The 24,018-nt window shown below is 38.2% G+C and overlaps 2 protein-coding genes across 4 annotated transcripts in view; both read right to left on the bottom strand.

Moving 5' to 3' along the window:
- Positions 1-1,046: 1,046 nt before the first annotated feature.
- Positions 1,047-12,328, bottom strand: LOC127632587 (dual specificity tyrosine-phosphorylation-regulated kinase 2-like). The gene is made up of 3 exons (XM_052111258.1): positions 11,480-12,328; positions 9,540-9,655; positions 1,047-5,455 (listed from the first exon to the last, which is right to left on the bottom strand). The coding sequence occupies exons 1-3, from the start codon at positions 11,520-11,522 to the stop codon at positions 3,869-3,871; spliced, it is 1,746 nt and encodes a 581-aa protein (XP_051967218.1). The 5' UTR covers positions 11,523-12,328; the 3' UTR covers positions 1,047-3,868.
- Positions 12,329-17,249: 4,921 nt separating this feature from the next.
- LOC127632588 (ras association domain-containing protein 5-like) overlaps positions 17,250-24,018 on the bottom strand; it is a 56,365-nt gene continuing 49,596 nt past the window's right edge. For all 3 annotated transcript variants that reach the window (XM_052111260.1, XM_052111261.1, XM_052111262.1), the window contains 4 exons: positions 23,453-23,563; positions 23,024-23,306; positions 22,821-22,936; positions 17,250-20,208 (listed from right to left, as the gene is read on the bottom strand). In XM_052111260.1, coding sequence (XP_051967220.1) covers positions 20,056-20,208; positions 22,821-22,936; positions 23,024-23,306; positions 23,453-23,563 — 663 coding nt within the window. In that variant the 3' untranslated portion in view covers positions 17,250-20,055. The remainder of the gene's footprint in view (positions 20,209-22,820; positions 22,937-23,023; positions 23,307-23,452; positions 23,564-24,018) is intronic.

Below are 24,018 nucleotides of genomic sequence, written 5' to 3' on the forward strand. Positions count from 1 at the left end.
TCTAAAGACAATTAATGCCCCATATTAAACAACTTTCCAGACCGTACAGTTATGGCATCAACACAACGGTGAACAATTGACTTCAAGAAGTTTTGCACACTTCCACGATGAATAACTCAAATTTAAAAACAACGCAGCCACAAATATAATTTTTTCTGTGCACATTCCTGCAAAAAACATTGTTTTCAAAGGTGTGCTCATTACCCAGTCGGTTTGTCATATGGAATGACAACCAAAAATGAATGTTTATATTTATATTGACTAATATGAGCAATAATCTGGAAACAAGCTTCCATCTGTTATTTAAAATTGTACAGGTGCAAGTTGTCAAAAGTGTTTAAATGAATATTCCAGGTTCAGTACAGGTAAAGCTCAATTCACAGCATTTGCAGCAAAATGTTGATTACCACAAAAATTACTCTGCCTCGTTCCACATTTTCTTAACAAAAAACTAATAACAATAAAGCAAAAATTGAGGTTACAGTGAGGCACTTACAATGGAAGTGAATGGGACAATCCCTAAACATTTAAATACACCATTTCAAAAGAATAGCCACAAGACCAAAACAATATTTGTTAACATGATTATAGTGTGACAGAAATCGTTTTAACCTTTTCTGTGAAGTTATATCCAATTTTACAACTTCATTGCCATGACGACACAAGATTACTGGTTTTATGGCATTAAGAGCTCAAACAATACACAAGTTAACAGAATAATTAATGCAAGTGATTTTATAAAATTATAAGCTTCACATTTCTGCTTTTAACCCCTCCCAAAATTGGCCACATTCTATTGTAAGTGCCTCACAGTAACCTCGATTTGTGCTTTTTTTAAGGAAAAGGAGGGATGAGTCAAAATGTATTTCTGTGGTAATTAACATTATGCCCCAAATGCTGTTGATTGAGCTTAAATGTGTTGAACAATGAATATTCCTTCAACTTGTGTTGAACCCAAAACATTCCTTTAAATGTCAGAAACACGCAACTGCACGGACCACAGAAAGCTGAACACAAAAAATTGAAACATTTCAAACAAATCGGTAATATCGATTTTATTTATTTATTCCTCTATTTTCATTCAAGAAACTAATACAAGCTCATTTGGCTACTTACATCTTATCATGTAAGTCTTAATTGACTCCTTTTCATTTGTCACTTACTTTCATGCATTCTGTATGTACCATGCTCTGTGAACCACATAATCAAACGACAAACATCAATAAAGGGAAATTACAGCATTATCTCTTTTATTTCTCTGTAAATTATGAACAGTAAAAACTCTATAAAAGGGGGAACTAAAAGTAGTAAAAAAAACCTGACATTAATCTGGAAGTGAAACATTAAGTCAACCCGTGCAGAGCCTTGATGATTTAGCGAAGTGTGTTCAGTTAAAGGCACAGAAGTAGATTCCCCTCATACAAAGGGGTCCACGCACAAGAGACAACCAAAAGAGAGACAATAACGTAAATGGATGCTTTGGTGAAAATGTATGTTAATGCAAACAGGCAGGGACATTGAAGTGAAGCAGAAAGTCTGAGTGAGCGAGATGCTGTTATTTGTGTGCTGGAGTGAAGGTGGATGATGAAAAAGAGGTAGACAAACAACACCAAAAACAACCTTTAAACCACTTTTGCCTGGATACTTCTCATTAACTGCGGTTTTCCCTGATATATTCCAAGAGGACACTGAACCATCGAAACTTTGAGGGAGATGAAGTATGAACCCAAAATTGTTTATGATTGGACAGAAAAGTTACAGAGGACTTAATGTGAGCACCAATGGATCTAAAGCTATATGTACACTATCTCCTGACACCTAGCTTATTTTGAGTGCTTAATTGTTGTTGCACCTGCTAGACATGTGGAATTATATATAAATCTCCTTTAAACCCCATAATGGGGTTAATGCCTGAGAAAAAAGGTGATTTCAAAATATTGTAAAATGGAAATTACCTAGTTTTATTTTTTTAATTAATTGACTTTTGCAACCAATTGTCTGGTTTCCTTATTTCTAACCTTGGTCCAGGTAGTGCACACTGCACAGATGCTTTTCATGCACCTGTCAGGGCCATTGGGTTAAGCACCTTTCAATTTCACAGTCCATTAGCAGATTAGTGTCTTACCTTGCAACAATTCAGTGTTCAATTCACAGCTAAAAAAAGTGAGGCAGTGTCAATAAACATGCTTACATTAGATCGTTAAAAAAAAAAAAAATACAACTTAAGATGCCTTTCATTGGAAAACCGAATAGTCTGCCAGAGACCCTCTAATAAGAAATACTCAAAGTGAAGACACTGACCAATGCCATTATGAATGATCACCAAACTGTTGGAATCCCAACAGATTCTGTCTTTTAAACCTCAAGGACTGAGGAAGAGAGAGAGAGGGGAAGCATGTAGGTCACTATTTAGAGAGGTTCCAGACTACAGAATACCACTTCACTCTCAACTTGTTTCAGTCAGCAGTCGGTGAGAAATAACCTCTCTATATCCTGATGTTAAACTTTGGGGGAGGGGAATTGCCAGTGTGCACGTAATGTCATCTTTTCCCACCCCGACACTGTGTATACAGTGGTTTGTTGTAGTTGCAACAGGCTAAATGGAACAAAACAATAGTTAAATGGTTGATCAAAATTGAGGACAAGGTTGTGGTTAAGAGGACTGAAAAAAAATATCTAAAAGGCAGTGTGATAATCTGCTTTATGACAGGCTTCTGTATTTATCCAGTACAGTGAACGTGTTTATGAACTTCGCTCAGGTCACAGCCTCGCACTGGCTGTTTGGAATCCATCCATTACTCAGGGCAAACAGCACACTGGTATTGAAAACACGGTCAACGTGCAATTCCCTTCCCCCACCAGCTTTGGAGAACCCATATTTACATGTACAGGCAAACATGTGATCCTGCCTATTGCCTTCAAGTAAAACCTGATCAATATCTTTCAAAGTCACACAAATAAAAACACTCTTTCAACACCTGTGCAATAGCGGTAGTGACCATCTTTCCCAATACTTTAAAGGAATGGGCTTGGCCTTCAAACATCATTGAGGCCCTAAATGACAACAACTGTTACTCTGCCCCTCACAAACAAGTCTAACTTTCTTACATCTTGCTCTAGGGTGACTTATCCAAATAAACAACTTAAAAAAAAAATAAACAGTGTTATAGACTGAAATATGTGAGGCCTTACCCTCTCTATGACACACTGGGGTGAAGGGAACCAAGTAAAAGGACAAGTTAATTGGAAGTGTACTCTTAAAATAGAATAAAACTAGCAATGTGTTGTTCTGAATTAGTGCCATCAAGACTATAATCAAATCATAACATTTTCTGTAGATAATGAAAATAACTTGAGCAAATTATTTTCAGGGTTTTAATCAGAACAATTCTAGATTAGAGACAGATGCTTGAATTCAAAACGGGGAAAAAATCCACTCAAAGCCCTTAAAAATGTTAATCACACACACACACCTAAAAACAGCCCTTAAGGATGAAAAAGTTTTAAGTTTGTCTGAACTGGAGTAGTGGAAACCTCAGAAAGGACTGGACTATGAGCAGTCAGCATTAATATTTCACCAACCTCAATCAATAGCGTTCCACTCAAGACCAAGTTGTAAAAAAACAGTCCAAATATAAACTTTCAATTTCACATTCCTTTCCAAAGGCCATTTGCTTAAAACATGGTATAGTTAGTTACATATAGCTATTATAAAATAGCTTTTTTTTGCTTATTACACTTCAATATAAATTGAAGTCAAAACACAGTTTTGAAATTCATTTAGAAAAATCCACAAACCATCAACCAAGAAAAATACACTTCGAAAACTGCTACAAATGTCTTTAATCCCTGAAAAGCTAAGGAATCCCTATGAAACGAGCTTCGGCAGCACTGTGCGCAAGGGTATACTTCCATTGGAGTCCCCAATCAAGGTGGTCCGCAGTTTGTTGTTGGATGGGCCCATGACAGGTGGTATCTTGGAGATGATGGTGGGGAAAGAGGTGCTGTGCTCTGTGATCCTTTTGGGCACCATTGACTTCTCTCCACAAGGGGCAGGCTTTGGCAGTCTCTTGTAGAGCCAGGGGTGTCTCAAAGCCTGAACAGGTGTCATTCGAGTACTAGGGTCCCAATCCAGACACTTCTTCAGAAAGTCAATGAATGTGGGGTCGTCACAGCTCTTGAGGGCTGTCATCCACTCCTTACTGCCTGGGGGGCCTCGCATTTTTCCTCGGCGAGAACGACTCCCATTGAGCACTATGGTGCCATTGCCAAGTGTGCTGACTGTGCAGTAGCGTGGGTGGCCTTTGGAGCTAATGAAGTTCTTGGCACGCTTTGCTTGCTCCAGCAGTTTCTGAGGAGGCATGCCCAGTAACTCCATCATGCAGGCCAGCTGGTCACCTTCATCTTCTCCAGGAAACAGAGGGTATCCTGTTAGCAGCTCTGCCAGAATGCAACCAAAGCTCCACATGTCTATAGGCATACCATATCGAGAACCCAAGATGACTTCTGGCGCCCTGTAGAAACGGGACTGGATATAAGTGTAGACCCTCTGGTGATCAAAACAACTGGAGCCAAAGTCAATGACCTTGATGCCGCTCCTGCCTTGCTGCTTCAGTAAGATGTTCTCTGGTTTCAGGTCACAGTGGATGATCTTATGGCGATGGAGAGCCTCCAGGCATTGGAGAATAGAGTGTGCAAATTTGCGTACCAGCGGCAGACTAAAACCCTGGAATTTGTTTCGTTTAATGAGCTCATACAGGTTCATGCTAAGCAGCTCAAAAGTCATGCAAATGTGGTTGCGGAAGGTGAAATTCTCCAACATGTGGACTGAATTCATACTGCCAGTCTTATCTTGCTTCTTCAGGTGCTCCAGAATTCTGATCTCCTCTGCAGCTTGTCGATGAAAGCGCTTTTCATTGCGCACCATCTTCAAGGCAAGGTGCTGCTGTGACTTATGGTCATAAACCTTTGCCACCTGTCCAAAACTACCTTTTCCGATTACCTTGAGAAACTCATAACGATAGGCAAGATGATCATGAGGTACATGAATGTAACCTCCCTGGTCGTCATCATATCCACAGTTGTTGGTGCCCCCTGCCACTGCCTGCCTCTTCTTGGCATTTGGTCCCAGGAAAAAGATCTCAGGATAATTGTGGATCTCCTGCTGCTCCAAAGTGGTCAGTTGCTGCCTGTGTTGCTTGAGGGCTTGTTCTGGGGTCATTGGAGTGGCAAGCTTTATGACTTTTGTTGAGCTCTCTGAGGATTTAATAGAACTGTTACTGTCCACACTTTTCTCTTTGGAGATCACAGGTTGGGGTTTGGCTGGTATATGGCTTGTGCCATTGTGCTGGCTCACACTGCTGACTTTCCGGTTGTAGGTGTCTTCATAAACGTACTTCACCTTCATCTGTCCTCGGATTGCTTGGTGATCTTTCATTGTAGGCTTGTTGACACCCTTCAAAAGAAAATAAAAATATTTAAATGGAGACTGTAAAAATAGGACAAATATATATGTTGACCAAAGCCAACATAATTTTTTCAACTGGGTCACAGTTCAAAACCAAAAGGAAGGCTACCTCCTATTATTTTTGACAGCAGAGTATGGCTGAAAATCAATGTACTGTAACTCGGAGGTTGTATCAAACCAGTGCTAAGTAATCAATAGTGCAAACGTGCAGCATTAATCAGCTGGCTAATAACCCCACCATAATTCCAGCGGGGAACTTTGAGCATGAGTGATAATTACAGCGACAGAGAATGTTAGACACTGTCTCCATGGTCTGACTGGAACGTGAACAGTAAACTGGTAGAACAGGATGTTGCATACATACTTGAAGGATACTGCAAAAGCCTATGAAGGCTTAAGTCTATTTTGAAAAGTTAAGAACTGCGATCAAGCTGTTTACCCCAATACAAAAGGACAGGAAGTCACACACACACACACACACACAAAAAAAAAAAAAAAAAAAAGAACCAAGGCAACCATGTTACAGTAGACTAAGAATACAAAGTGGTGAGGACACTTTGTTTTAGAAAGGGAGTTTGACTTCACCATAAAGTTTTTCCACCACATATTTTTAGCATAGCAATTGTAAGGAATTCTTAACATGGTGGAAGAATTGCTACAACACCAAACTACATCATTAAATTTGCCTTACTAAAAAGCACCTCATAAATGGTGGTTGCTTGTGCCAGTCATAGTGGGCTTTGCTGAGTGAATGGGAATAGGAGGCACTATCTTTCACATTCAGGATGTTTAATGCACCATGACTGCACTCCAAGTCCCATTTGTACTGAAGATTTTACTAACAAAAATGTATGGTTAAGCCCAAACCATGTCCCGTTTGGCTCTGCATTCCGCAAAAGAAATAGATCCCAGCACAGCTGAGAACAGTAAAGAGGCATCAGAAGAAAAAAAAAATTAGGTCACATAGATCGATTATAAAGTGAAAGCACATCCAAGAACAATGGTGGTGGGGTCAGGGACATGGAATGGCAGTTCCGAGGAGTGAGACTAAAATAGAATCCTGTGTTGGGAACTGAAGGAAACCATAGAGACTAGCCAAATACTTCAGCTGTCTATCCCCAACCATCGGTGTTCCATCACAACATAATCCTTAAGATGCTGAAGTGCTTGGTCAACACAATATTATCAACAGGGAGTACATAGTATATAATGACCTAAACATAATCTGTGATGTGGGAAACAGAATGAATGGGAATACTGGAAGCTAATATGATTGTGCGACAAAGGGCTTGTATCCCAAGCGGCAGTTAATCCAAGTCTTCCTTTTATGCTCCAACTGGCTGCTACCTCAATAACTGCCATGTGCATAGAACACTCATAGTATGTTATGTTTACATTTGGTATATTTAGAAACGGTCATCTTTTGCACTACTGTGTACTGGTCGGCACTGCACTGTCTCTTACGTTGTTTATTGTCCTGTTCATTGTTAGTAATTTATTGTACGGTCCTTTTTGCACACGTTTGCACGTGCACTTTATATAGGTATGTTATTTAGTCTGTGTAGACTCATGTGGGTCTGGGTTTGTCCTATGTTGTTTTATGTAGCACCATGGTCATAGAGGAATGTTGTCTCATTTCGCTGTGTACTGTACTAACTGTATATGGTTGAAACGACAATAAAAACCACTCGACTTTACTCCAGCTCACTCAGAGCTGATATAGTTTATTGAATGAAAATTCTGGGGGTAATACCAATAATACTATTGTTCTTTTCAGAATTACTGTACAATTCCCTGCATGGGAGTGAGTCTTATAACCCAAAATAATCCAACACGTACAGAGAATTATTTATTGCGTAATCATATAGATCTCACTAGGGAATCGGATTATAATTTCCTTTATCATCTTTGGTCACATGATTATGCATCACTACATGGACTTCACTGAAGGGCTTAACCTGCTCAGTCTGAATACCTGATAATGTCTCCATGTATTGCTCAGAAAACAGCAGAATTAGAATATAAATTATAGGTCTACAGATTAAATATTTTAATCAAATTAATTACACGAGATGCTGAATAATTAAATCACAATTAATGGCTAGTTTATTTTGGCTAGCTATATTCCAGACTGCAACTAAAATGGTAGCAAAAACACAAAATAAATAATTGCGTAATTTAAATAATTTAAAGAAGTCGCATTGGCGACAATCAGCAACACTTTGTTCATATAAGGTTCTGTCAGATATCATCTTGCAGGCTAATGAATTACAACTTTAGATCGCACGCCGGTATGTCTTTCGCCTCTTTTCACCCTTTTCTGTTGAGATGAGCCCGCTGCACGCATGAGACATTTGCATCATGCCATCGCTGATGATGTACTGTTGATGAATTAGTGTTTACATTGTAATACGCAACGATTGTAAGAGACGAGAGCACATTTTTGTTTCCCTCATCTGTTTGAAAGAGCACCTGGGAGCCCAGGCATTCAAAAATAAGAGTCCAGTATTTGGGGCTTTTCCACAATTACGATTTCAGTGTTATGTACCAAATCTTTTTTTTTTTTTATGGTATTATGGTAGCACAATAAACTGCATCTGGGATTTAGTTCAATTTAGACTCTTGTATGTTTTTGTATGAGCCGCTCCACCACAGTTATGAAAGATTAAGAAGATTTTTTTTATAAATTAGTTGATTTTCAATACTGCTGATTAACTGGTTATTAGCAGTCTGTTCTTAGAGTTTCTATCTTCCTTCCGAACAACCATCAATCAATTCTGTAATTTGGCAACAAAAACAGCAGTATGGCTCCTAAATGTTTCAATTTAGGAGAAAATGGCTCCATAGTCATTTTTTGTAAGTCTGGAGACCTGTAACAATAATTGCTGAGAAAGGCATCCAAATAAATGTAATACAATATGACAACAATAATTACTATAAATATAATGATCAAAATAATTCAAAAACATTAGCTGTTGTTGCAGACGAGTGATTAGACAAAAGCAACCAAAAATGGCTTTATAAGGCAATATATTGTTTGCTTTATTTCCATTTCATTCACCAGAAGCCTATCACTGGCCAAAGCAGTCCATTTTGCAATTGAGTTTGTCAATTGGTCTGAGGAAGACTTATGCATTCTTCTGTCTGTCAGGGCTATTTTTGTTGGTCTATGTACATGCTTGTCAGACGGATGCTTTTGGAACGTCTCACTTTGGTTGTTGCATTACATTGGTTTTCAGCATCTTGCGCGAAAATGCTGCATTTTTTTTAGGGCACTCTATAAAGTTAAATGCAGCTTGAAACCTGCATTCAGGATTGTGCTTTGTCCAGCTGTCTTTGAAAGAACACGTCCAGCTGTTTGAGGCTCCTTTCCTCATTGTGCTGCCTGCTCTCTGTGTGGTTTGTTGCAGGTACAGCTGGAGTTGTGCTGACTGCCCCCTGCTGATTTGCTCCGTTGATAGGAAAATTTGTTATTACAGAATTTACATATGGTCAGGGGGCATGATTAATACTGTTAATATTTTTAACATAATTTTTTTAATATAATTAATCCCACTGAATTAACATGTTCAATCAACAGCCTTGTTAAATGCTTCAATTAAGTTGTACAGTTTTTAAATTGTTGAAACTAAGCACGACTGAGGCACTGACTTCCTGTGTGATACACATGCTGTGTGGCACAAGTTCAAACTATGTTCTGCAGATAGTACTTGCACCACTATCAGAATGTAATGAGGGAAGACTTCTTTAAAAATGTGACGTTCCAAGATTGTGGCAGCAGCACAAGTGCTCAACTAAGCCTCAGAGCCACAGGGATGGAAAACTACACAGGGAACTTTTCAAACAAGCACCAAGAGCAAGATTGGCTAACCTATGACTTGATAGTGGGTCAGATCTTCAAGACCACTTATTCTTTACAATACAGGGACTCACAAACAGTTTTCTGTTCAGGCGAGCACAAGGGAAATGGTTTCATCTAGGGCTCACTGAAAGAATGCCACGAGATGACCCCTAGAAAGTCCTGGGCATTGGGTCTGTTCTGCCACTAGGGGAACAGGAAGTCAGGACTTACAGTGTGTTTGGGGAGAGGGGGCAGCCCAGAGGGACTCTGTCCATTCACATCAGCGTCCTGGTTCACAATGTGATCTGTCCGCATGTAAGAGTCATACAAACCATCCCCGTGGCGAGCTGTGGAAAAAACAAAACACAAAATGAGCCCGGCATTAAAGTCAGAGTGAAGTGCCTTGACAAGCGCAGCTCTATTTGGAGTTTCGACATATTTCCTACTTTAACAAGGGCGGAACATGTTACACGACTCTTCCCTTTTTGAAAGAACACCAGCCAATAGCATTAAAAAAAATTTAAACTCCAGACACTTTCTTCGCATCAGATGCCTGTTCTATTCAGAAGTTATCAGTTTTGGTAGCATTCACGTGTGAAATGCGAATTTCTTTATTCAAAATCCTTCTTCTAAAATGTACAAACTCAAGCCAGCAGGCCCATGACCAACATAGTTTGGGTGATGGAACAGGGTTTTTGGAGAGAAATATGTGAATATGAACCACTAATCTGTGTTTGCAGTTTTGACTGACATCAGATTTGCATGCATGAGACTTTTTAAGGGGCGGTTATCACTGACCGACAACTTTTGGCTTAACTGCCAAGCAGCCTTGCAAACATCAGCAGAGAAGAGTCAGTCATATCAGAGGAAGTGTGATGACATTTTGAGTAAAGAATACAAGATCAGAATTTTTTTTATAAAAAACAAAAAGCATGAAAGAATCGTTCACAATAGGTGCATTTAAATGCACATTCTTACAACGATTGTTTATCAAGCCGGCAAATTTTGTGGTCATGTAAACGCATTAAATGTCTTTATCAGTGTATTGTCATAAACGACTTAATAAACCGATCGACATGTAGATTTTTGCCCCTCTTTAAATGTAGTTCCAAATTTTTATGACTTTCGTTCCTTCTGTGGAACACAAAACAAGATGTTTGGCATAATGTCATCTTCATTCACCATTCAATATGCCTTACATCTCCCTTCGTGTTCCACAGAAAAAGTTAACCATACAGGATTGAAACAACAGGAGTAAATTATTACAGAACTTTAATTTTCTTTCTTTATAATTTTCCATCCCTTTTAGTTGTGAATTCAAAACATATGCATTTAAACTCAATCAGGCACCTAAAGCAACAGTGGTAAAATATGAATGCACTACTCATGTCATCATCCATTATATCTATTACATAAATGAAGATTTCTGTTACATACAGGTATATGTATGGAAGAGGTTAAAGAAATCAACAGCCCATCTGAGTAACACAAATCCCCTTGGGGAGGTATGTAACCATGTTGCAGGTGTGTCAGACAACAGACAGTCTCTTTGAGCACACGACACAGATGGCGAGATATTAAACCGGTCTTTATTACACATCTCAGTATCAGCTGTTTCCCCAACTCTGTCCTATTATATTGGTAAAGCTTCTTAAAGACAGAGACTGCTCTCTTTTTTTTTTCTTTTTAAGCAAGAGTACAGCAGATACAGTATTGTTGAAGAAATTGGTACCATTGAGTTTATGACATCAAAAACAAAACAATAAGCTGCACATTTGAGTGAAATCTTGTCATCTGATAGCATTAACTGCACAAGCCCTCGTATTCAGTCAACTTGTTAAACATTCAGAGAATTCAATAAACTGATAATTTGGACAAGGGCCTGTGGGGGCTATTTTTCCCAATGCATTTTAAGGGCTGATGTACATGTCACAAATTCATGTGAAGCCAGATAAAAAAAAAAAAAATTAAGATATGGGGTACGTAACAAACACAAAGAATAGTTAACATTACAACTAAGCAGTGCTTGTTAAGTGGCATGATCAGCCTATTCATAAATAAAACTGTTAATCAGCTGTCTTCAAATAGTCTGTATGCTTGCCAAGTGAGCCACAGCAAACTCACGGAGCTGGATATTACATTTCCTTTGGCAATCCACTGGATATAATTACCTGCAGTTATGGGGCCATCTGGTTTTCTGCTCAATATCATCATGATTGCACGCAGTCAACATCAAATATTGCTTTTTCTCTAAAATATCTTCACCTTGGGGGTGTCCTTAGCAAGACAACCTCATATCCGAGGAGATGTTTCTAAAATGTCCAAAGACTAGAACTTCACAGTACTGTAGTGTTCAGGCATGATCCCCTTTAAGCTGTTTTCATTAGGCTTATAGGTTTCACCACCTGTACTGCAAGCCTGAAGTAGTATTAGTGACATCTACATTTTAGGCATATTGAAAGTAAACAGAGGATTCAATCAAGCAGATACCGAAGCAATCGCTAGCTAGATGCACTTTAGATATTGTACAAATAAAACCAAACAATGATCGGTTAGACACAGTCTGATTCACACGGTCTTCCTCGATGATGAAGGTGATGGTGGCGGAGCCTCAAAGTTGCAGGAGGACACAACAGCGTTTCCGACAGCGAGTATCAAAGCACAAACGGCCTCTCTAAACCAGAATAACACAGAGTCCAAACGCTAAACCGACGTCGACCACCTCCACTCTTACCCGCTCTCGAAAATTGTATTGTTAGTTTAAACAGAAGAGGCATCCCTGCACAAGCTTACGGTCCAACGAACAGCTAAAGCTCAAGCTAGCGTTTCCTCTAGTCCAGAGAGAACGAGCCAAACTTGTTTTCATTCGAAAACAAGGACGCCGTTTTAAACTATACTCCTCCCGAACGCTGACAATATATGAAAGTCCTCGAAAGGTCGGAGTGTTTTGGGTCGGTGCGCAAACATAGATGTGCGGTTTCTGAGCTTGTTGCTATGAGCGTCTTCAGCTTCGTCCAGCGCGACGTCATCGAACGGGGAGCGCGTGAGCGGACTGCCTGAGGCGCGGCCAAAACAACGCCATTCTGGCTCAAAATTCCGCGAGCCTTCGGGGATAATGATTGGCTTAAGATGCAATGCTGTGCCTGCCGAGCCAAAATGGGGCTGTTTACGTGAATGAAAAAGTTCATATCCCGAGGAAAATACGGTCTCCGTGCTTGCAAGGCAGCAAAAGAATAGAGTTTCAGTTAATGGTTCAATAATTGTAAATTATTTAACGATAGTAAACCTTAAGATGATACTTTGTATTTTAACATTAGTAGTGAAACGAAGTTAGTAGAGAGCAGACAAAAGGAAAAGTTCACCCAAACGTACAAATTGTCTCGCACTGCAAACATTGATGTTCAAGACAAGTATTTTTGTCTTGTTTTCCAGTAAAACCATCTAAATATTCTTAAAACGTGATTTATTTACTTGACGAGCAAACTGGCATAAGAGCTTGTTTTGAGATAAATCAAAATAAAATTTAGTGATTTATGCTTAAAACAAGAAAAAAAAAAAAGTTTGCCAATAGAGTAAGAAAAACTTACTCAAACTTAATTCAAAGAGAAAAAAAAAAGTTTATTTTGCGAACCCCATAGACAGATTTTTTTCATGTTTTGGGTCTAAATTTCACAATTTTGTCAGATTTCTTAAAACAAGACTTAATATCTAGTTTTTAAGAATATTTTAATAATTTCTCAGGAGAACAAGACAAAAATACTTGTCTTGAAAATCTATTTTCGCAGCACATGATTTACTCACCCTCATGCCATTACAGATGTATGACTTTGTTCTGCAGAACACAAATTAAGAATTTTTAGAAGAATATATATTGCAAGTGAATGGTGACCAAAGATTTGAAGCTCCAAAAAGCATATAAATCCATCCAATTGGTTTTGGATGCAAACAATCCAAAATCAATTTTCACCTTTTCCTCTAATATATATATATATAAAAATAGTAACTCTTCAGGATTAAATAGAAGATATTTTAAGAATTAAAATAGGCCCTAATTGTGTTATGAAAAAATAATTAGGTTTAATTAATAAGCATCTACATTTTTTTCAAGTTGTAAGGGAGAGAGAGAGATTTATCGATGTAGGGTTAACCAACAGTGGATATAAAAAGTGTACAGTGGATATAAAAAGTCAACAACTGTTAAAACAGCAGGTTTTTGTGATGTAAAAAAACTCAACGAAGATTAATCATATCAGAATTTCTGCACCTTTAAATGTAAAAACAACCTATGCAATGCATCTGAAAAAATAAAAACAAAAACAACTAAGAAAAACCTAACTGCATAAGTGTCCTGAACTAATACGTAGTTGAACCCATTGATTTTATTACAGCACTCGGTCTGTTAGGATAAGAGTCTATTGCTTGGCACATCTTGACTTGGGAATATTTTCCCACTATTCTTTGCAAAAACATTCCAGATCTGTAAAATTGCAAGGACATCTCCTGTGCACGGCCCTTTTCAGGTCCCCCCACAGATTTTCTGTAGGATTCAGGTCTGGGCTCTGGCTGGGCCATTCCAAAACATTCATCTTTTTTTGCTGAAGCCATTATTTTGTTGATTGGGATATGTGCTTTGGATCATTGTCATGCTGAAAGGTGAAAGAGTGCTTAATTTTCAGCTTTCTAGCAGACACCAGAAGGTTCTGTGCCAAAATTTACTAAAGCCCCAGTTCCAACTGAAGAAAAGTAGCCCCAAAGCATCATGCTGCCACCTCCATGCTTCACAGTGGGTGTGGTGTTCTTTTGCTGATGTGCAGTGTTTTAGCACCAAACATACCTTTTACAGTTTTGGGCAAAAAGTTCAATCTTGGTCTCATCAGACCATAACACATTTTTCCACATAGCTTTGGGAGACTGGTTATAGGTTTTTGCCAGGCTTGGAATTTTTTTGTTGTTTGTTTTTCTTTCATCAGAAAAGGTTTGGTCTTGCCACTCTGCTACAAATGCCAGACAGATGTAGAATATGGGAGGTAGTTGTCACATGTAGGGAGCAACCAGTACTTGCCAGAAAGAGCTGCAGTTCCTTTAATGTTGCTGTAGACCTCTTGACAGCCTCCCTGACCAGTTTTCTTTGTCATCAGTTTTGGAGGGACGTCCTGTTCTTGATAATGTCACTGTTGTGCTACAATTCCTCCACTTGTTGATGACTGTCTTCACTGTGTTCCCTGTTATATATAATGCCTTGAAAATATTTTTTTTTAGACCTCACCAGAGGGATACCTTTCAACAATGAGTTCCCATTGATGCTTCGTAAGCTCTTTGTGGCCCATGTCTCTTGTAGTAGCATGCAACCAAAATGATGTCAGAAAAAATCTACAAGAACAGCTGAGATTTATTTGGAGTTAATCAGAATCACTTCAGGTGAAAACAATTGTTTACTATTTCACATGAGCTTGATGATTGGTTGATTCTGAACACAGCCACAAACCCAGTTATAAAAGGGTGTTCACACTTATGCAGTTAAGTTATTCTACATTTCTTATTTTATAAAATTTTTCGCCTGAAATGTCTCACTTTGGTTTTCAATGGCATTGCATAAGTTATAATTTTTTTTATAATCACAAACACCTGCTGTTTTAACAGGGGTGTGTAGACTATTTATATCCACTTTAGCAGTATTCTTTATGTTCATTAATGTCCTGTTGAACATTTATATATTTATTTATTTTTATTGAATATTAAGATAATTACTAGCACCTTATTTTTTGGAAATATTGTATGTAAACACACTCATGCCATTGAAGCACTGTTACAAACTTTTATAATAAATTAACATTACAGTTACATATATATTTATTAATTTAGCAGACACTTATATCCAAAGCATCTTACAAATGAGGAGAACAACAGAAGCGAATCATCCTATGGAGCAGAGGTAGGTAGAAACGCACTACATTTGCTACGTTACATTTACTTGAGGAACGTTTTGGGGAAAAAATTTACTTTGAGTAGGTTTAAAAGTGGGTAATTTTTACTCTAACTCAAGTAAATTTCTAAAGAAAAAATGTACTTTCACTTTGTTACAATGGGCGGCTTTCCTGTCATTACTTTACTGGTTGAATTTTATTTAATGCGTAATTTATTGTGAGATTATTGAATGGGAATTTACGACAGCAGCAGTTCAGATGCGTGGGCTGTCACAGACTGTCACTCAAGCCGAGTCCATCACTACTGCAGCATCATGCTCTTCAAATTAAGTGAAACACTTTCTTCACTCTTCACAGAGAAAACAGAATAGTTTCGTCATGCAGTTCCTTCATTTAACACCAAGACAATTGGATATTTCAAGATTAAATTTGCAGCTCCAACTTAAGGCAGCATGCTGAGGTAAGTTGAGGCTCTGATGATAATGCTGGCTCTGCTAGGGAGGCAGGAGTAACACAAATGCTGTAATACATGTTTCAATATTGAAACAGTTAAACCAGTTGAAGTATTTGATACAAGATGTGCATTACAACATATATATATTATATACATAACTATGGAAAATATCACAACCACCATAACCCTGGTGTTCTTCTATGCTTAAAATTGTCTGGCAAGTCTGGTGTTGTCAGACTCTTTACAGCCCAAATATAGATCAACACTGCTAAAAGAGCACATGCAGGGGTGACATGGTGAGACATGTCAAGTTAAATTGGGTGTGCTTACAACAGGGCTGTGGCCATAGTATACTATTCTTAGCCGCCAGTCATAGGGGAAGCGGAGACCTGTCTAAATTTGTGTATTCAAAATACATATTGACTTTGTTTTCAGGTTGACCTCTTGGTAGCAGACTGGACGAGTGTGTCCAATAGCACCTCACGAGGGGGTCTTGAACATTATGATGGAAACTCACAACTGCTATCTTTTTGTGGTAACTTGAAAAGTTTCTGGGTGCAAGTCTTTCCAAATAAGGGCACACTATCGAACCTTTAGGTAGATTTTACTGAGTGTTTATTTAAAGTGTGGCGCCAGTTCATTCCAAGTTTGTAACTGAAAGTAATACACATGTTTTTCTTGCAATATGCTATGTGCATAAGTACACATGCAATATCTGACCCTTGTGTTCAATGCTGGGTGTTCTTATTTGTTTTCACTCACAATAGTTGTCTTTTCATCTGCACATGACATATAGATGTATTTAACATACTGTCCTTCTCATAGTTAAATGTGGAAATCATTTAGGATAAGATTTGTTATAAACCTTAAGGTATGATTATATAATTTAGCAATGCACTAGTTTTGTGCACTGTATCCATCAAATCACTACTACTACACTATACTTTTACATTTACTACAACAATCTTTGTTTTACAAATAACCTTTGGTTATTAAACATTGCACTTCAATCTTGTGGTGTTTGAACTATTCGATTAGGGTTCCCTCTGCTGGTTGTACATGACTTGTGCGCCTGAGATTATATTAAACTAGTATTGTTGTAAAAGTACTAATCTTTTCTGTATGTAGTCAATCATAATAATCTAAATCAACATTTATACAAGTGAACATGTTTTCAAAAGATCTCAGATGTAGATTACTCGGAACATTCACATTCTTGACCGAAATATTGCTTTAAGCACACAGTGTAGTACAATTATACGTGATCATTTAGTGCATATGTTGTTAAATACAGATTTGGGATTGAGCAGTTAAATTGAAAAAATATGTTTGAGATTTTAGTAACTGTAAGGGCCTTTGATGAAAATAGACTGGAAATGTAGATCATGTCAATCTCACGTGCCATTCAAAAATATATATAAATAAATAACTTTAAAACTTAAGTGCATATCTTGTTAACAAAATGTTAGTAACTCAAGTAATTACCTTATGTTTATCAGTTTAAATAAAAGTTATTATAAAAACTTTCAGTTAATCAGACTCATCGACATTAAAGGATGACCTTTTATTTATTCTTCAGTCTATTTACAGCTTTACAGATATTTTAAACATTTGATACTCTGAAACAAAAGGATTGCCCAATAAAAATAATTTGTCCACATACTCAAGATAACACTCACTTGAACAAAAAAAAAATAAATTAAACAAATGAGCGCACACATACACACTCTTCAACATTTTAAACACTAGTCCCAAAAAGTCCCATGTGGTCTTGATGGCTCCGACATTTAAATCACCTGGCTATTGCCACTGCCACTGTGTGAAATCTCTCGGCATGAGTGGTTATAGGAGCAGACATCTAGAGCATATGTACAGTACACAGTCAAAATAAATTGCACAGAGACTAAAGGCACTGCCAGCAGGAAATATGGCTGTCAGGGAAAAGCAGCCTGAGCAGACATACAAAGCCCCTGTCTCTTGCTTAATGGTGAAAGTGATTCTTCCAGTCCACCAGGAGGCGATACAGGGCCAGCTTAAGGGCAGAGTGAGCCACATGGAAACTTACGACTGTAAAGTGCCATCACTAAAAACATTCCTTTAAATTGGTGCTCAACCCTAACAAAAACCAAACTCCAACCATTCCAAATCATAACCCCGACCTCTGCCGTGATAAAACTGACATAAATGCTTGCCAGTGATGTCCATTTATATCCATTTGATTGGAAGTCCATGGCTCATTAAAGGTGCACTACATGGAGAATGGGAATAGTAGAATAGTACTTTTAGAAAATGTTTAAAATTATGACTCCCATAAAAAAAAGCTGCTTTATTCTACACATGGAGCAAATAAATCAATTGCACATTCATGAGTGCTGCCATGTTGGGATCACTCCTTGTAATTGGACACTTTTACTTGTGGAATAAGTTAATTATGGCTGACTGTGAATAGAGCATTTTTACAACAACATTGGTAACTGAGAACTTCTTTTTATGCTGCATCTATGCTGCTAGGTGAAAGCGAACATAAACGGAAATTGTTGGAAATGTCACTGTGTGCACCTTTAAGGTATGGGATTTAAATGTGCTTCTGTTGTAGACAATATAACTGGAACATCAAATTGAAGGGTTTACAATCATCCCAAACTAGTAGGGATTAACCCTTTGGTGCTTTTCAATACTAATCACCAACCAATATGGCATCCATAAATTCCCCCAGTGCCTTAGATTAAATTCACATGCTTCTCTTGTCCCAAGGATTCATGGTATATAGGCCTAATTTGCAGATGAAGACACGCACGTGAAAACATAAATCCCTTTATAAATGGATTATTTATCAAAGCAAAAGAAGGCGTGTCTCATAACATCCCCATTACAGGATATTATGGATTACTGTATATACTGGCAGACCACTCAATGGCCTTTGTTGTTGTGTAATGCACAGACGTCCAGAATCCACAATACACACAACTTAAAAAAAACAAAACAACTGGAAAATCTCGGCATTGTCTTTGTTAGGATCCTTTTGTAATTAAACCTCAGGGGGACTGTTGCACTTTGGTGCAACATCGATTCAGATGCTAGAAGATACAACCCATGTGCCCAAGTGTGGATTAGATCCATAGCGCTCTCAGAGTGCTGATCCAGGATATATCCCTTAAAATCAAACATTAATATTATGTATATTAAATCTATGGTTTATTATGTGCTAAAAGCTGAACTGATAAAAAGAGCACACAATGTCGCTTGTGTGAACAGAACTATCTACTCGTTCACTGATGTTCCCTGCATGGTACATTAAGCGCTGGTGGCATACGTTAAATACTGATGTGATTTGTCGGCGCTGAGGCTGATTGTTGCTATAAGCTTTCATGTGACACCTAAACAGATGTAGCCTCTTTTCAGAAACCCAACACTAAATAACAGTCTCCATGGCTGCTTTTCACATTTCTAGATAATTCAGCTTAAATGCCTGTATCTGGGCATGCAGAGCAGCCCATCTCTGTTCAAACATAGGCTTTTATTAATACATAATATACAGCAGCCATAGCTGTGGGGCTTTACCAATGATGGCTATCCTAAAGAGAAGAGCAACCATTTAGTTACCTGAAATAGAAGGAAGCAGCATAGATATTGATTATGTGGGGTCTATGTAACCAAATCATGGAACCGGATGTCTACTTGAATTGAGCTGCAGGGTGAAACATTTTCAGTACAATACAGTACAGTACAATCAAGTATAAAAAAGTATAATTCAAGAGAAAGTTGCCTTTTTTCATTAGCATGTAATAACCAATAATGGACTGTACATATTTTAATTAGTAGACTAGGTTATTACATGTTAATGTTAAATTTTGCAAGCATCATATTTAATCAGAATCTTTCCACTTCCTGTTGGGGGGCTCTCTTTAACTCCCCAATTTCAGATATTATTACAGATATTCCCTGATTAAAGACATGCACTAGACACAAGCGGAGCGACCAAAGGCGAAGTCATGCTTTAAGTAACACTTGCAATAGCAGCAATAGAAGCAGAATGTAAAACAAATCAATAACAGACCGGGTTGAAATAAAAACAACAAGTAAAAACAAATTAAACCCAATTAAATATCAAAAAGCATGACCGCTGGGCTTACAGTGTGCCATTTTCAGAGAGAAAGGTTACTCTTTTCAAATATTGAATCTTTAGTTCCAACCTCCTTTTTGTGTTTCACACCCTTTGCCTCTTTTTGGGGCCAAAGATCGCGAAGACATGCTAAGAGCTTCTACAAAGTCCTGAGTGGAGGGTTTGTAAGTTAGTCTGTTGCACCATTGGTCCTCCAGGCTGGCCCAGTGTTGGCTCAATGGAGCGAGGGACAGTGATTGTCCTGCATTAGTCCAGCTTGTCCTGAACTGCACACAGAGCCTGTAACAACTTCTCCTTGTAGGCAGTATAACGCAGCTCCACTTGCCGCATGCGCTCCTTCTCTTCCTTTTCCAGGATAATCAGGAAATTCTGCAGCTCAGGGACTGAGAATGCATGCCACTGGAAAAGAAAATGAGAAGAGACTTATTAAAGTCAACATGAAATGAAGTGCACTAAACCTTATAGTACAGGTAGATTCCACTTCTCTAAATTCTTATTAGATGAACCACATTAAGCAGCATCCATAGCGGCAAATGTTTTCAAATGTTAACAGAATTGTGTGAATGTGGCCTTTGGAACGGTATTACTATACATTTAAATGTTACATTTAGTAGATGCTTTTATCTAAAGCAGAAGCATCTCGTGACCACGGATATAGCGTTGTTTTTTTTTGTTGTTGTTTTTTTTTTTACATTATTCAACTCATTTAACTGTTCTTCAAACAACACATTGATACATATCCTGGCATTATTCCTCCACAAGGCAGCACTCTTTAAACATAATGTTGACTCTGATATTGTAAATAAGAACGCTCTACCTTGAAATATTGACTTGAAGATCAAAATCTAAATCAAGTGTTAAGTGTTGTTGAAGAACCCCAAGGAGGAGTAGAACAGAAAGCTATGGTGAAATATCCATCAACATACATAAACAGAACTATATGCCACTAACACGTTTTCACATAACTAAAAATAAATTAAATACATGCTTAATTATATTAATAATACATGTTTTAAAATCACAGTAAGTTTCAAGCTGTAAATAGGTTTGAAGTAGAAATGTTTCAAATCGCTAACACCTACACTACTGTATTCCCAGTCCCCTTGCAAAATAAGAATGAAAACATAAATATGGGATTTTGGGAAACATACAATTTTATTTAGATCATTGCAACAGAAAGCCAAGGCTTTTTGACATTTTTTTTGTCATACAATACATACAATGTCTTATCGCCTACCCTGGTCTTTTAATTGCCATACTATTTGCATGTCTGGGTTGTCAGGACCAAGTTGTTTGGTGGCCAAATTTTTCATGAATTTGCAATAGAAACGACACGCTCTTACACACACACGTTCATCAAAGCGCTTGCCATGTTCACAATCTGTTACACTGCTGGGGCACACAAATACTAATGTTACCTTTGGTTTGGCTCTACCTAAATGGTCAGATTAATTTCTGCCCCAATGAGGGCTCGTTGCAGTACCATATTTTACCACAGATTTCCTTTGGGGAAAATTAGGGGCGGAGTTCGGGGTGGAGTTGTATTTCTCCAGAAGTTCAGACCTATAAAGATGTCTTTATATTCTTTCAGACTCAAGCTCCTCAATCCACTGTTGTTTTTAACTTTGTCTCCTGTTTTACTCGGAGTTTACATCTTCCTCTTCTTAGCGCTTCTTAGTGACAACAATGGCTCAGACGTGAGTGTTGCCACCTTGTGGACACTAATTAGTGCAAATAATTCCAGGTGCATGCGCATTCAAAGACGCGTGGTTAGAAAATGAGGGCTGCGTGCGTTCAGTGCTCGCGCACTCTGCTACTGATGAGATTTGCATCACGTATGTACGCGGAAGTATACTTTGACCCAAGTATACTTTGAGCTTTAGATCTATATAAAATAAAGTGTAACAGAGGTTTCAGCTAAATTAAGACTTAAACTTATTCTAGACCTGCTTTTAATTACACATGTCTGCGACTTGAACACATTACGGGTTAACAAATAACATATTGTCAATTTATAGTATTGATCAATGTTTTCAAATGGATGAATATTTAGGTGGGGCTCTGCAATTTATTTAACATTAGTGTCTTCAATCATATTGCTTTTGCCACTGTTTTATAGCAATAAGCCACTTGATCCTGTGCATTACAGTGATTTTATCATGGGTAAAGGGGTTTTAGGAACTCCACTTCACATCATGTACAAATAGCCTTCTCTGGTGGCGTAACATTCTATTTTTTTCATCCTTTCATTCTCATTGACCTTTTTGCCTATGTGTTTTCAACTCTTTCCACTCCTAATTAATCTACAAACGGATGGCAAAAAACAAAAATCTAATCAGAATTTATTCCTCAATGCTTACAAGCAAAGTGTGACAACTGTTTCACAAATTGCATACCCGAAGCCGATCTCATTAGCCGAAGCAGCGCATGAGTCTGAGCTCCACTCCTTCAGGCCTTCAGAATTTCCAAAAAATCCCTCGACACTGCAGTGAATAGGCATCTTAAGTCAGATTGTCAGATTCTTCAGCCAATCAGATTGATTAATTTGTTCTTGGTGGGTGTGGTATTTAGAATATGTCCCAGTCCAGGCCTTCAAGCTGGCCTTGAGTGACGCAATCATGCTTTAAGTGATTTACGTAATTTGAAAGTGAAGAGCGAGAGATCTTGCTGACGAGGCGGCTGTCATCACTGCCACATCACCATTGACAAAGAGATCCTTATGGATTTAAAAACCTGAGATGTTCAACAGGAAAGGAGGACTGATTTTCATCAAGCAAATTGGGAAGTTATGTTTGCAATGTTATAGCAACAACAGGAGTTTTCCAAGTGTAAATTAGGCTGCTTGTGCATTTAGTGTCGGATCAAGTTTTGAAAAGAAACAGTGTAGGCATAGACTTAAAATGCTCAGGCCGCAGCTGGTATTGAGAAAGTAAATGGGGTCAATTATGAATGCATGTTGACTTGAGAAAGTTCCTGAAGATCCAAAAACAATATATTACAAAATAGCTCACCTCCACCTCGCCAGTCTCGTTTTCCTTGAGTACGAAAGTAAAATTCTCTAGATCAGGACCCGCTAACAGCCTCAAGTAGAGCGGACACTCCGATACCGGCAGCTTTTGGAAAAGATCTGACAAAGCAAGCAAAGAACACATTATTTTAGCATGTTTTAAAGTATATTCCATCTTCATTTGAACATACAGACATGCTTGCTCACCCTGACTATCTCGTCGGGTCTGGCGGTAGAGGGCAAACTTGCGAGGGTTATCCTGTACCATGAACTTCTTCAGCAGGCCCTGGATGACCTCACTGACCGTGGTGGTACTGCTGATGTGTATTTGTTTAACAGAATCACTGGGAAGGTAGAAGGATGTGCGTGTATCTGAACTATCAGAAGAGGAACAAGGTCCTGGTAACTTCCCATCCACAGAGAGTACAGTCACAGGCCTGCGCAACTTCAAATGAACCTTTATGAAACCAGTGTATGTGCCATCTGTGCCCTGGAGAAGGACAAAAGGAACTTCCATTACAGCTTTTGTCAAAGTTACGTTCAAAAGAGAAGTCTTCATTCTCAGATTACATCATTTTTTACAACATTACAAATGCTTTGTATGAAAATATGCTTTGTTGACAAAACAATACTTACTAATTTCATTCCATTCTCAGTCACTATGGAGTTGTAGTCCTCTATTTTTGCTTTTATTTCTTCTTCTGTGAGAGATGTTGACTTCACCACCTCTTCCTCTCTTGTGACATTCTAAAACCAAGAAGAAACATTGCACAAAAGGTCACAAAGGGGCATCTTTATATCTAACACAGTAGAGGCCTTGTGAGGTACTAATGTGTAGAGGTTGAAAAGGCCATCAGCATTAATATCATACAAAAGCTAGCTTTGTTTTGTGTAGCTAGAGACATTATGAACATGTCATGGCATAACTTGACATCCTTGGGAACAGATAGATTGACAGTAACTGCACCGATTGCGCTCTCTAATAGCCAACTAACTAACTAGCTAGCTAATTATTAGGGGAAATTTGCTTTGCAGACAAGGAGTTCCTCTAAGGTAGTTCCTCCAAATTTGTTTTCCTTTTTATTTAGTGTTGTGTATGTGACTCAGGATGGTGGAGGGAAGGGCTGATTGCTGCTGAGATTAGAGAAGACATGTATGTGGTAAAGATAATCAGTAATCTGCCCATCACAAGAGGCCATTCC

The sequence above is a fragment of the Xyrauchen texanus genome, chromosome 39 (assembly GCF_025860055.1).
Source record: "Xyrauchen texanus isolate HMW12.3.18 chromosome 39, RBS_HiC_50CHRs, whole genome shotgun sequence".
Classification (NCBI taxonomy): Eukaryota; Metazoa; Chordata; class Actinopteri; order Cypriniformes; family Catostomidae; genus Xyrauchen; species Xyrauchen texanus.